Source organism: Crocodylus porosus, unplaced genomic scaffold (assembly GCF_001723895.1).
Source record: "Crocodylus porosus isolate Cpor-Errol unplaced genomic scaffold, CroPor_comp1, whole genome shotgun sequence".
NCBI classification, from domain to species: Eukaryota; Metazoa; Chordata; order Crocodylia; family Crocodylidae; genus Crocodylus; species Crocodylus porosus.
In genome coordinates this window covers 156361177-156376119 of record NW_017728906.1, presented here as the reverse complement: position 1 = coordinate 156376119, position 14943 = coordinate 156361177, and the positions used below count along the sequence as shown (strand labels likewise).

The following is a 14943-nucleotide window of genomic DNA, read 5'->3' as shown; positions in this document are numbered from 1 at the left end:
CTGGGTGGGGCTGGGCAGGGCAGGAATTGGGGTGGGGAAGCAGGGGGGGCCAGTGGGGGTCCCTTGTGTGGTCCCCTCTCCCCTCCTCCAGCCCCCTGACCCCTTACTTATCAGTCCTGGAGCCCAGATCCAGCTCCCTGCTGCTGGCACGCTGCCTGCCCTGCATGGGCAGGCAGCATGCTTCAGCACTAGGGTGAGAGCCAACCATAGAGATGCTCTGGCAGCCAAAGGATCTCTGTGGAGGACCCAGCCTCTGGTTGCCTCAGGGCACAGTCCCTGCCCTGCATTTTACTCTTTCCTGCACGTGCCTCTTGCATCGTCTCAAAGGAGTTTGAGACACTGCAAGAGGCACGTACGGGCTCATCTGGACGCACCCACTCTTTGTTCCTGTGACATGGCTGCATTGCTTTTTATCTAGTATCTGGTGCTTGCACAACAAAAGTGAGCAAGGAATGCTTTGTGGCAGTGCTCCCAATTGTAGCACAGAAGCTGTGTAGATTTCTTGAATGCTGTTTCCTTGCATTGGTTTAAAACTGATTTCTCAAAGCACATAAACAAAGTTACCATGAGGTGTTGTAAACAACCTGTAAACCCGGTTTCTCTTTGTCTTTTATAGGTTAACTCCCAATGAGAAGTATCTAATTGTAGCTCAGCTGAATATTAACCGTGTATCCATCTTGGCAGCGCCCCCGGTAGGATCCATTGGAGACTGTATTGTGGTAAACATAATCCAGATGGCTGATGAAGTCAAACCACACCTTGTGGATGTAAATGTGAAGACTGGAGCAATTTATGTAGCGGCAATTGGATCACAACAAGTACATAAATATGTACCTTTAAATTAATGGATTTCTTCGGTTCATTCAGCACAAGCCACTTTTGGCAATAAGTGGGTTTTTCTTAAATTCATTGCAGACTGTTCTACCTTCCACAAGCACAGGATGTTTCACTCCGAGGACCCATAAAACAGATGGCTCTGGTTTGTGACCTGTCTTTTTTTCTTTTATATGTTCTTTTGTTAATCTCAGGGATTTTTCTTGTTTGTTCTTTGTGTGAGTTTCATTTCTGTTAGCTACTGGGATTTGAAGAATGTATTTCGTGAGCATATTTGCTCCATTTTACTACTTTCTAACCATTATTTTAAACTTCAACGTAGTTCCCCCTCCCTCCCACCCTTTCTTCTTTGGTTAAATTATGACACATCCTGTTGATACCAGGGGTTTGCTACATATGGCCTGTGGCTGAATCCAGTCTGCGGCAGCAGGAAGCTTCCACAACTTTCCAGTACCAGGTGGCTTTGCTCACATTACAGCAGGGCACCAGGGAAAAGCAGCAGTGATTAGAAGTTCATTTCGGGCACTGACCCATTTCAGACCCAAGCCAGATTGATCCAGCTGGTGGCTCTGAAAGGTTGCCAGTCACTGACCTGAAGTGCCTGGAGGTGCATCTATGCTTAGCCTCATTCCAAACGTCCTAACTGGTAGAGAGAAACATGTAACTTCACAGACTCCAGCTCAGGATTTCTTGAATGCTGATGTAGTACAATAAATGAACAGGCAGATGCAGCAAGGGAGTGACATCTTTGACACTCAAGGCTGATATTGACATTTTAGCATGTTTGGCATCTTCCCTAAGTAGTTACCAATGCTGCTGTTGAAGTCAAAGTTTTCAGTCCCAACTAACATTATGTTCCATAATTACTTATATGAAATGATTATGATGCACTTAAAACTGAATTAAGTGTCTATGCAGCAACATGGCACCAATTTTAACTAAATAAAAAATTAAATTAGAAACTGATCTAATCAGTTCAGGTTTTCTATGTAGGGAAGGCCTGACAGGTAAACTTCAGTGTGTTCAACAACTTGAGTTTCCTGATACACATATCGAGGGTTTTCTGAGAGACTTTTACCCAGCATTAGACACTTGAGGTTTATAATGATTTTTTCTTATTCTGATGTTGTTGAAATTCATACGTGTCTGAATTTTTACCTATTCTGGACTCTGGATCTTTTGTTTTAGTGAATTGTCTGTCTTTATTCTGTCTTCAGATTTTCATTGATGGTTTTCTCAATCTTGAGTCATTTTTCTACTTTTTTTGAGGAACTTCTGTTAACATTTCAGTAGGTAGTTTCTCATAATATAGAGCCTGTAGTTTTCTATAGCTTTTTCCAGACTCTTTGGTCTTTTTAGTTCTTTCTCTGAATACAATTTGGGTTTGAATTGGATAAGCAATTATCTGCTTTTCCAGCTACAGACTTGTACTAGGATCTTTCTTCCATGCCCAGTCCACAATGATTGGCTTTTGATTTCATGCTGTACAATCTTGTGATTCGCCCTCTTTTCAATAGAGAAGATGCAAAGAGAGCTCAGGTTCTTTTGATCTATTGCAACTTAGGCAAGAATGACTTGCCCAGGTGAATAATTGGGTCCATCTTTGAGAATCTGGACACATCCTCTGTCTTCATGCCTCATCTATTTCAAGAGATTGAGAGGCAAGCAAGGTAAATCATTCCATTTCCTCCCATAAAGGAACATAGAAAGTAAAATTATTCTAATAAACATCCCGTGTCATGTATGTACTCATAGTCAATTGTAATACTGATTATTTCAGTATCAAATCTACTAAAACTGAATAAGTTGCATTCACTTTAATCTGGAAGACCTTTCCTTCCTGCTGGTCCCAATCCTTATGGAAAATACAACTGCTGCAGTTTGTAATAGATTAGTGAAACATCTAAAAATCTCCTTTCCCCTGTCTAGTTATTTCTTTAGGAGTGTCTGGTCCCAAAGAAACAAAGCGGGGTTTTCAGTCGTGCTGAAAAAGACGGTGTTCTGGCCGGTGCTTTACAAGTGATACAAAAATTGAAATTCTGTTTGTACTTTTGAGATATTCAAATTCTCAAACAGAAGGTGCTGTTCAGGAGTGTTGTCTGTTTACTAGGTGGTTAGCACTAGTTTTTTGTGCTAATTAGCATGTTGCCTCTTGACCCTCCTAAATGCGGTTAAAGTGATAGGGAGACATAGAAGACAGAAAACACTGATAGGATACATCTCCACATGCAGGGGTGCCCATTTGCCACAGCAAAAATAGCAGTGGCACAAATTTTTGCTTCTGCCTCTTGCCACTGCGTATGCCCCTGCACATGGGGTTTGGCGTGGGGCAAAATGCCCCGCTTCGGGGAAACTGCTCTTCCCAGCTCCCAGCTTGCTGGAGGAGCCAGGAGATACCTAAAGCAGTGTAAATGCTCTGGCTGGCAGCCAGAGTGTCTCCCTGGAAAACTGAGCGTCTGTGTCTAGTGGCACATGCTTCTGGAGCGTGAGCCACATCCTTTTTTTTTTTTTTTCCCAGTGTTTTTTTCTGATACTGAGAGTACCTGATATCAAATTTTGGCATCATGCTGCAGATTTGCAGTGCCACAACCAGTTGCACATGTGGCACTGCAAACTGCATGCAGTACAGACCACACGCATGCACTCATGTGGGTGTGCCCTTAGTGATTTTTTTTTTTTCTTGGTTTGTTTCTCTCCTTCCTATTCCCCTTCCCCATAGAAGCAGCGCATCAGTCATTGCAGAAGGACATTGCACAACAACTACACATACGTTGTGCACAGGTAGCAGCTTAAATAAACTCTGTTACATGAATGTGACAAAATGTAAACAATTGTTCATCTAGTAAATGACTGGTCAATGTGTTCCTTTCCTGGAGAACTTTCTGTGGCATCTCTTGACTAGCTAGCAAACTTCTTCTTAGCTTAAAGTTGCTTCTGTTTCTCAGAGTAAGACATGTAATTAAAAGGATTTGAGATTTGTTCCTCAGAGTCACTATTTTTTATTGATCATTTTTAACCAAATAGATGTAAAATGAATTGCACTTCTGCTTTGGAGGCTGATGTCCAGATTTCAGCAAGATTAATTGTTGATTTAGGTAATCTAGAGGTCTCTTTCTTTATCTGACGGTGCTGCCCAGAAAAAGTGAGTCAGTGGTTACTTTAAAAACCATTACACCAAGCCTTTCATTAAGCCATCAGGTCTCATGGCAAAATCTTTATCTGTCCTTACCCTAACCTTTCCTTATTGTTTGTTCACCCTGAAACTACACTATAAGCTCTTTGGAAAAGGGACAGTGTGTGTGTGTTTCTAGGCGGGTGTTTGGCGGGGAGTGGGTGAAAAACTCTAGTGCACTTTTGGGTGCTGTATAAGTTATTAACAGGTTTCAAGTAATATTGTTATGTGATGCTTCATTTGGTCTTTCCTTATACACATATAGACCACAGAAAGCATCATATAGCGACTTCATTTTTAATCAAAATGAAGGATAAATCCAGTTTGGTAGAATGTGCTGCTATTCTAGTCATAGGCCTCTCATGCAGCAATGGTTAGCAGTGCCAAAAATGTGTCTGTTTATAGGCATCTGTCCACATTAGAAATGATTAGGATGATACAAACTCCTTTTTGCCTCTGCACTTGTGACCCAGCAAAAGAGGTTACTGATCCATCCATTAGCTTGCTACCCCATCCTAATTTCAATTCACATAATTTTGAAGGTGATTTCATAAAGTGTTGCAGATTTTTAGCATAACTTGTTAAAATATGAATCCATGATTTACTATGTGGAACAGTGTGGCTTAATTTGGAAGCTCTGCTTCTTTCTGTACCTTGATAATGACAGGGTCTATAATGGGGAAAACTTGAACTTCAGGTCTTAAATCATGTTTTGTAGGAAAAAAATGTTTTTAAGTAACTTTTACCTAATTGAGTCAATGAATTAAAATTATTTACATGGAATCTAGAATTCTGTGTCCTTTTTCATTTCATGCCTCATTACTCTTGAGGTCTCTTTCTTGCTACAAATTCTTGCATTAGAAAGGGATACATAAATCTTTTATACTTTGCCAGATATTTTTGTTTGAGTAATGCAACTTAATTAATTCTTAGTAAACCTTCATATGAAAATTGTATAAATCATTTTCAACTATACTAATTCTTTTTACATCATTAAACTACTGCTTATGTTTTCAAATACAAAGTTAACAAGAGACTTAAAGCAATATCTATTTAGTTAAAAAAAATCAAGAAATGATTTGCTTATGGTGAGCCAGTATCAATATATATGGAAAGTTATTATTTAATCTAGAAGGAGAAAAGATAAATTAAAACAACAGGAGATTGAAGCTACAAATTGTTAAAAAAACACAATTTTTTAATGTTTAAGAGTGATTAGATCACTGAAAGAAATTACAAGGAACAGGCAAATTCTTCATTTTATTTATATTTTTTAGATCTTCAAATTGAAGCCAGATACCTTGCACATACTCCTAAAAGTAATTGGGCTCCATACAGGAGTAAATGGATTAAATTTAGTCCTGTATTGCCTGTGATGTAATGGGGGTGCTGGTAAGCACAAAGTAGGGGAGGTCAGGCAGCATAATATGAGGACTTAAAATCCTTGAAATCTATCAGTTTGTCAGAGAGATGTTTTTAATGCATCTATTGTTGTTTTAAAATCAAGACTAACTTGTTTGTCGCTTTAACAGAGTATTATTAACATTGTTGTTGCTGCTCCTGTTACTGGGTTGGGATAAGTAAAATTTATTTCTTGTCTGCTACCCAATAGCAGTGCCAGGGCATTTTGGTAGAGTATTTACAGCCTTCTGCTATGGTCCTAAATGGCATGAGTCAAGGACCTCACTCTGTGCTCATGTTGAAGGTCTGCCAGTTGACCCATCTGTAGATAGGATTTAAGGCTGGGAAGCCAAAAGTGGGCAGGCATACTAGCCAGACCTACTAGCCATTGGCTATAAAAACTGATGTGCCTTAACTATGCTAACCCAATGTGCTGTGCAACTCAAGCAAACTTCTGATTTTTTTCACCAGTTACAACAAAATTGAAGGTCTTGTACGTACCAGATGAATAGCAAAATGGAATTGAGGCATTTCTGCTTCTAGTGTCTTCCTGGATAGCTTAGCAAAACACAACCATAGTTGTCATAGACTTTATTTGTTTAGTTTCTAGCCAGGGTTTATTGAAAGCCAGTAGAAGAGCAAGTACAAAAACTGTATCATAGTAGAAAATTCTAAACGTTTTCATGAAAAATTTTCAGCATTCATGGAAAGAACAGGCAAGCTCATGCAAGTATTTGCTTACCCTATGGAAAATCTAGTGTGCATTCGTAAGCTAAACAATGCAGAGAAGGCCTGGCAGGCTCCCTGTGGGAAGACAACTTCTGAGTGATTGCATGCATGTTGTGAGACTACCCTCTTTATGTGCACACTCACTGATAACTTATAAGCACTTGCACTAGAGAACATTTTAGATGCTTTGAACCATGTTGCTACCTAGGTGCCTACAACGCACTGTGAAATCCATGTTTCTATGGCTATTAAATTAACTGTTTTTAACTTTTGTTTTAGCATTCCAACATGGCATTAGCTAGTACTGTACAACATCTTATCCTGTTGGCTCACTTTATTTTGTAGCATTTGTCTGTCTGGCTCTGACATGACGGAAACAAATTTATACAAAATACCCATGTTCTTTACGTGTTTATTAGTAAAGAAGCATGTGTACTTGAGCTGTTTAAAGTTTTATGGTCTCAGCTTTTACTGGTTACTTACAAACTTTTTTTGCTTGATGTGATTCACTTCTCCCTGAGTTTTGCTTTGAACTGCAAGTTAAAATATAATTCAGGTGAAGTGGTCAACTGTCTGGCTTCCTCCTGTGAGCACACTGTGTCCTAGAATTTCTCAAAACACATCCAAAATTTATTTAGAGCAGTGGGAACCTTAACAAACTTGGGCTAGCTTTCCTGACCTGAGGTTGAAGGTCAAAAAGGATTATTAGGGAGGAAATGCAATATGTATCAATTCCAGAAGTTACATTATTTACAAACATTCATCAAAATTGTTTCAGAAAGAAGATATCATCCTAATTTCCTGTCTTCAGTTTGCCTCTGGATATTTTCACAGCTAAGATGTGAATGGTTTTGCAAGCTTTCCTTGTGGTAAGATGTGTGATGGCATCCAGACAAAAGCCTTTTGATCACTCCACTAACCACTCGCCTAAGATAGTTTATTAAAGTTGGCTTAAAAATAAAAAGACATTGAGCTATTGCCTGTATGATATTTTGTTATAACTATGGTCCATATTAGGCATTATATGTGCTTAGTACTGTGGAACAACACAGCGGTTAGAAATTCTGTTTCTTTTTTTAAAGTGATTCCATTCTCTTATTTGATTTCTTACTGAGTATTCATAAGTGGAAGTTCTAATGTTGACGAGGTGGTAAGCTTTGGCATGTGCTGAAATTCCATTTTTGAAACGCAAGAGGGCACCAAAATTCTGTTACTGATGACTGGTATTTTCAACTTAACAATGCACAAGCAAATGCAAACATCAGCTCACTTCTGAATATTATTTAGACTAAGTCGACAACAAAACTCAATTGTTCTTTATTTACCTGTTATCAAAACAGATTGTCTGCAACTTAAGTAGGTAATAGTATTAGTCATTTCACTGTATTTTTACAAGATTTATGGCTACCTTTATTTGTTTCCATTACATTTCCTAGCTGAAAGGAATCTTTTCAAGTAAATCAGTCTACAGAGGCTGCCAGATGTCTGAACTGATCTCTTCCCTGTGCCACTGATTTTAACATTACTCTCATTTGTCATTTTGGAAATGATACAAATTGAACCAAAATAGATAAGTGTTATTCCAAATAAGTGTCCATATGAGCTATTTATTATACATCCCTATGAGCTATTATACAAGTATTAACTGTAGCTATATAATTGTACCAAAAGATTCCCCTCTGTAGGCAAGCTTTAAGTAAGATCAGAACTATCTTGTTGGGTGTGATGTATTATTTTTCATTCTACCACCACTATTCCACAGAGTACTCTCTATGACATAGTAGAAGTAAACTTGGCATAATCTGGCTTTACCTTAGCAACACTACTTACCAGCAAAAATACATTACAGATAAAATGAGGTGCATCAATACTTCCATGGCAAGTCATTGAAAATACCTGAAATTTATAGTAATACTGTGCATAGAACATCACCTCTTCAAAATGCTGTTGCCTTTAGGTGATTGAAATAATTGTTGTAATACATTTGTTCATGCCTAGAACACAGTTACAGTGCAGAAGGCCAGGTAACATCAGTCTCAGGACCATAGCTTTGAAACTAAAGGAAACCTGCATAATGCGAGCCAGATAATCTCAACTAGTAAACTGCCATCCAGATTTGTTTTAAGACTTCAGGTATTGAAAAACTACTATCTCCTTAGGGAAGTTGTTCTACAGTTTAATTGCCCTCACTAATAAGAATTTATTTTTTATTTCTAGTCTGAATTTGTCTGCCTTTACCTTCTACTATTTTGCCTTTTTCTGCTATTAGAAATCTATTTTCCTTGGAAGTACTTGCAGGCTTGGTCAAGTCCTGTCTTAATCTTCCCGTGGATAAGCTAACTTTATTGAGCTATTTTATGACTCTCATGATACAAATGGTTTTTCAGGCCCCAAATAATTCTTGTAGCTCTTTTATAGCCCTGTTCAGTTTTTCAGTATACTTGTTATAATGTAGATACCAGAAATGGATGCAGTATTCCAACAGTGGTCTCATTAATGCTGAATACAAAATTCCACTTCATTTACAGCTCTGATTATACTTCCAAGGATTGTGTTTGCCCTCTTACATGTAGCATCACCCCAGGAACTCATGTTTAACTGGCTATCTACCACCACCCCTAATGCCTTTTCAGTATCATTGCAGTCCAGGATGCTCCATCTAATATGGCAATGACAGTTTTACTGAGATCATAAGATTATTTTAAAATAAACTTATATTGTGAAATAATTGTCAACACTCATGCACATCACCAGTACTGGTCTGCTTCCTATGTTTTGGCATCCATGCCAAAATGACTTCAGCCCCAGCAACTGCTGCTCTGAATGAGTTAACTGTTGGCTTTTTGACTAAGTAAGGAAGTGAGACCTGCTGGCAGGAGGAGGTGGAACAAAGCACAAAAACTGGCCAGAGGATATTAGTTTCTGGCATGAAACATGAAGTTCCAAGAAAAACAGAATCAAGATTTTAAAACTGCTAATAATTTCAGTTACCCCAATGTTTAGGTGCCTATGGCACTTTTAAACAGACCTATTCTTATTGTTCATTATTCACCATTTTCTGAAAATCAGGCCTGTCAGACATGGAACCTCAAATCAGACTACCAAAAGCTAAAGCATCCTGAATCATGAGACAGAGAAGCGATAGCTCTAGGTTACCATTTGCTTGATGACCTTACCTCCTCTGCCTTTTTGCAATCAAACATCTAGAGACTTGATTCTGCAGGTCACAGCCTCCCCTCAGGGCATGCTTCTATCAGCACAGCCCCTGATCCCGCCCAGTGCCTGTCCCCGAAAGGGGAGGGGCTGGCTAAACATTTTGGCCCGCTCCTCTTCTTTCCCCTCATACCCTTCTACAGCATCCAAGAATGTTGGCCAGGTGTTCTGAACTGGTCTTGCATCCTTCCAGCCCTTTGCTCCAGCCTGGTTCAATGTGATGTAGTGGTACAGAAGTTTAGCTAAACGCTAGCTGGTTGTCATCTGGCAGCTGCCTAGTTTCCTAAGGGTTAAAAACACTTTTCCTTTTGCGTGTAAGTCATGGAAGAATAGCAGAGCAGAATTTTGCCATATTTTCTGCACCAAGGAGAATGCAACCAAGCTGAGAAAAACATGAGAAAAATCAAGCCTTAGGCTAATTTTTCTGTAAAGTTAGAAACACTTGAAAAGCCTCCGCCTGCCTGAGAATCCCCTAATCATGGACTGTTGCTAATGATCCCGCTGCTCACATCCTACACAAGGAACCAAGTAGGACTAGTCATGCTGTTTGCTACTAGGTACATATGGGGCCAACTGACTTAGATGGATCTACTGCTGTATTTATACTGGTGTACAGCTAGCTTATAAACAAACATAACCATGCACATCTCCCTTGCTATATTGTAACACAAAGAAAGAAATACATTCACCTCTAGGAATGAGTTTCATCTAAGTCAATCTTTTAACAAGAACTTTTTGTAAGCAGCATTTATGTAAGGAGAAATATTGAGTGCGACTCAATTCTACGTATTCCATGTAGAATACATATTGCAGTAAGGTCTATAATATGTTACCTCATGGCCAGTCTCATTTGATGGCCTTTAAAAACTTTAGGGGATTGCCATGAGAGCAGGGATTATAGTGCACCTAAGGGTTGGTGTTTGGTACCTCTGGGCTGTAATCTTAATGAGGTTTGTGGTGGATGATACTACCAGATGAAAGAAGGGAAAAAGTAGTTTGGGATCGGTAATAAAACAGATAACAAGCTGGAAGAGTTTAAGCATCTGGGGATAATTTTTAAGGAGGTACATTTGAATTAATTTAAATAACACATTCTTTATACTTACGCACATACAAAGCCCAGCAAATAACTTCTGAGTTGTTTATCTCTTTAGCTTGTTGCCTCAGAGTATAGTTACAGAAGCACCCCAAAATAGATGTGATACTTTGTGTTGGGTCCTGCCATTTCCTCTCAGAAAATGGATTGAACAAAGCGAGCAGTTCAGTTGGTTGAACCATGAATTTCTTTGTACACTATCACACCAAGCTTTTAACATGGGTAATTGGGATTGGTAGCAAATCTCAAATATCCCCCTACCTCCCCACCCTTCAGTCTTTGCCTCTCTCTGTAGTCCTGGTAGACCGGGACTAAAAGTCATTTCCATGTCACAGATGTTTAGTGTTTATGTACATGGTCTCAGCCTTGTTCTCTGTAGACAAGTGTTTGCATCACAAAACGCACCAAAACTGGCAGACTTGTTGGATGTCTGACCAGAAGGACCCCTTCATGGGTGGATTCAGGATTTTAGTGGCAACAGCGTGGCTGTATTCCTCTGCTCCCAGCTTTTCCTGTGGCTCCCCCCCACACACATCCCTGCACCAAGGTGGACAGGCCACACCATAGGTACAGCAGCCAACAGCTTTTTTTATTAGTCCGAGTCAGGTAAGAATTCCTCCACCATGCTCTCATCACCCCCACCCCTTTTATGCTCAGTGATCTTTCTTCTTCCCCTCCCATTCTCCCCCTGCCATCTCTACTTATGCCTCTGGTGGTAGGAAGGGGACACTCACCTGCTGTTGCCACTGTCCTGGCTGCTTCTGCCTTGCTCCAGCCAGGGCTTCAGGAAACAGCTGTATGGGGAGCCCGGCTCAGCAGGGGACAATGGCAGTGGCTGGCAGGTTTTCCCTCCCTGCTCCTTTTCCTGGGCTGGTGGAGAACACCCAGGGTGAACCCATTATCCTTGCTGCCACTGTCCTTAGCTGAGCCTGGCTCCCTGCACAGCCCAACTGGAGTAAGACAGGAGTGGATCTGGAGCTTCCCTCAACCCCAGGTCAGTCAGGGACAGTGGCAGCAACAGGAGGGAGGGGAGAGGAGGGAAGGGGGCACTGAAAGGGGGTGGATTCTGACCTGCTTTGGTGACTTAAAAATCCCCAGTTGCTGATCCCGCAGTGTGGTTTGAAAGGGGATGCAACTACGGTACTGCATCCCCTTAGGATTCATCCCTGAAAAGCATGTACACTGAGCTATCCTATACGTAGTCCATGAAGGCCAGTGGTGGGATGTATAAGCCCTGGCCTAAATCCCACTGAAGTCAAGGGAAGATTTTTGTATCTGGCCCATAGAAAGGTTTGGAGAAGGAAGCTTGCTTTGTTCCTTCCTATGCTGTACCTGTACTGTGAATAGGCCAGGTATTATATTTACTTTAATAGTAGTAAATATATAATGTTATTGGTCAAGGAAACCTAAAGCACCCCTTCTTCTGGTTATGGGAAACTCCAGTTGAGATGAGAAAGGGCTGCTTGGTAGAAAAAGCTTTACAGTATCAAAGGAGGACTTCCAGCCTGATCCAAACATTTGAAAACTGAAGGGTTTTAGAAATAACATGTTATTAATTCTTTAATTCCAAGTAGGTATGTGGCACTGTGCAATGCAGATGGCTAACTTAAAGAATCTGTGGTCCAAAATGTAGACACATAGCAGAGGAAACAATGGAAAAGTAAGAGGTACAAAACTGAGCAAATTTTAAAATATTTTAATTATGATGAACACACTGGGAGGAGGAGGTAGGGGTGCTTCTGGCAAATTTCTTTTTCCTTGTGTTGTTTTTTATGCGTATCCAAGTAAAAAGCATTCAAAATGTATAAATTAGTCCTGATGTGCCATTTAACAGAGATCTGAGTCAGTGAGCCAAACTTGGGAACATACCCTCGTACTGGGTCATGCTTCACATAAGCTGAGTCAAATTAAATGTGATCAACAATGCGTGCATTCAAGGGAGTTAGACTGATAATTTTCCCAAGTTGGCGCTTTCCAATCTGAAGTACAGATTAAATTCCAAATCAAATATGGCAATTGGTGATATTTAAATAAATACACAGAATAACTTGGAGTTTGATCATTCTTCTGTCTCTAGGACTTGTCCTGTCTGTAAAAACGTAACAGCAAGTGGCAAAATTGGATACGTTCCGTGAAGTGGAATAATTAAAAGGGATGAAATCTGAATAGCTGTGCATTGAAAATGCAAATTCTGTTGCTGTGTTAAGCTCAGCTAAGAATTTATTATCTTTTAATATAGATAAGCATGCTGAAGAGTGGATGAAGGATAAAATTAAAGGGACATTGGTATCCTAAAAATTGCAGGACAAATTAGGTTGGCTGGCTCCCTTCCTGTTATAGGGTGAGGGAGAGATTGCTGTTGGATTTGGTTTAGTTGCAAGATCTGTTTGTGTTTTCCAGAAAGTGGAAGGACCCCTGGAAATAGGGGAACATATGCTGTTCCTTTTTACTCAGTGAAGGAAAATAAATAAGAATAAAAGTTTGGTCCTGATCCTCCACCAGCTGGGAGCTGGCCTCAGCTCCACGGCCTGTCTGAGTTTTGCATATGCAGAGCAATGGACATCTCATTTTGCAGCAACCACATTGCTTTGGGGATATTCCCAACCCCCACACCTCCTTTAGAGCTGGAGTGTGTCAGTCTACCCCACACATGCAATGCCAAATGAAACAGTTTGAAGAGAAGATCTTCCTTCATTAACACTTCACAGACAGAAGAAAATGGAGGAAGAACCAGTGACACAGCTCTTAGGAAACCATTAGTCCCAGTTCCATGCAGGCATCTTATTTTGGGGCACAGAATGATCACTCAGTCCCTTGTCCCCTCCATTCCTCTCTTTTAGGGAGACGGTTCCAAAGGAGAGGTACTGCCAATCCTAGGCAACAGCAGCTTCAAGAACCCCTGTGCAAAGCAGACCAAGGAGCTAGGGGTCCTAAGCCACTGATCATATCCATTACCAAGTGGCCAAGCCCTCTGCCATACCAGTCCACCCAGCCTTTCGGACCTGGTTTCTTCTGATTTTTTAAAAATCCCCAACTTTCAGTTTAAAAACAGTAACCCCGAATCTACATTTTTCCATGATTAAAATGAAACATCACTAAATATAGACACATTATTGGTGTTTCATTTAAATCGCGAAAAAATGTGTATTTGAGATTACTTTACTTTTCTTTAACCAAAAATTGGGCATTTTTTTTAAATCAGAGAAAACATGGATCCCTACTGATCACTTAGGCCAGCAAAGAATTTTCCTCTATGGCAGGGGCAAGCAATTATTTTGGGCAGAGGGCCGCTTAATGAGTTTTGGTGAGCTGTCAAGGGCCACGTGGTAGTCCCACACCTTCACAGTTGCCCCACCCCCTTGTTGCCATCTTGGGACCGGAAGTCCCACTTCCTAACCCCAGATCTTTGCCACCAGAAGTCTTTCCCTAGAAATACTCTTTATGGGAGCGGGGATTGCTGTCTTGGAACCAGAAAAAAACAAATCACTAAAAGTCAAACACATACTATAACACATTTTAATCTTACAAAAAATGTTTTTTCATGATTTGTGTTTGCATAGTGTATATAGAGGTGAGTGCATAATAATTCAAAAATCAATTCTTAGTTTTGTATATTGTGGGGCAGGGGGGTGTGCCTGTGGTGTGTGGAGGGTGCGTAGTGTGTGTGTAGTATATGTGATGTGTGTGTATGGTGGATGTGTATGGTGGGAGTGTGGTAGGGTGTGGGTGTGGGGGGGTTGTGAGGGTGTGTGGCTGTGTGGGGGAGCATAGGGTATGTTGGGGGTTGTGTATGTGTGGTGGGGTGTGGGGACCTCCCCACACTCCCCCTGTGGCACAGCAGCAGGCAGGGTGCTTGGGGCATTGAGGGGCGCAGCCTGCCTGTATCACTGGCACTGCCTGCCACTCATGCACAGCCCATGCACTAGCAGAGAAGGGAAGGGAGCCACATGTGCTGGAGCCAGGTGCCTTCCCTGCTGGGGCTGTGCAGAACCTGAGGTGCTGGAGCTGGCTGCCTTTCCTGCAGGGGCTGTGCTGCAGCGGGGGGAAGCCCCAGGCACAGATGTCAGCTAGCTCCAGACCCTGAAGTTTCTCTCTGGTTCTGTGCAGCCCTGGAGGGAAGACAACCTGGCTCTAGCACATGGGGCTTCCTTCCCTGCTGTGTGAGTGCAGAGACTATGCATGAGTGGCAGGGAGCACGGCAATACAGGAAGCTGCACAGAGGCCGAGTCCCTCGCTGCAATGTGCATAGCTAACCGGAGCCACGTCCCACTGGGCGCCTGCACCCTGAGCACCCTGCCTGCTGCTGCTGCCACTGCCTGCCAGGGCTGCGCACCGTGAGGGTGCATGGGGGCACCCCCAAACTCCACACTCTCTCCCTCACACCTGCAAGCTGCCCATCCCAGCTCCGTGCAGCCACCACCCCCTGTCCCTCTGGGCGCAGGCTCTGCTCTGCCACCCGCCTCAGGCTCCCTCCCAGCTGCAGCCCCACCCTCACTGC

The 14943-nt window shown here is 41.5% G+C and overlaps 1 protein-coding gene across 4 annotated transcripts in view; it reads left to right on the top strand.

Annotated features, from left to right (window-relative positions):
- Positions 1-7475, top strand: part of NHLRC3 (NHL repeat containing 3) — a 23215-nt gene extending 15740 nt beyond the window's left edge. For 3 of the 4 annotated variants that reach the window (XM_019530021.1, XM_019530019.1, XM_019530022.1), the window contains exon 7: positions 617-3811. In XM_019530021.1, coding sequence (XP_019385566.1) covers positions 617-845 — 229 coding nt within the window. In that variant the 3' untranslated portion in view covers positions 846-3811. Of the gene's footprint in view, positions 1-616; positions 3812-6914 lie in introns of those variants that run through there. The other variant, XM_019530020.1, reaches the window with a different exon arrangement.
- The last annotated feature ends 7468 nt before the right edge of the window (positions 7476-14943 follow it).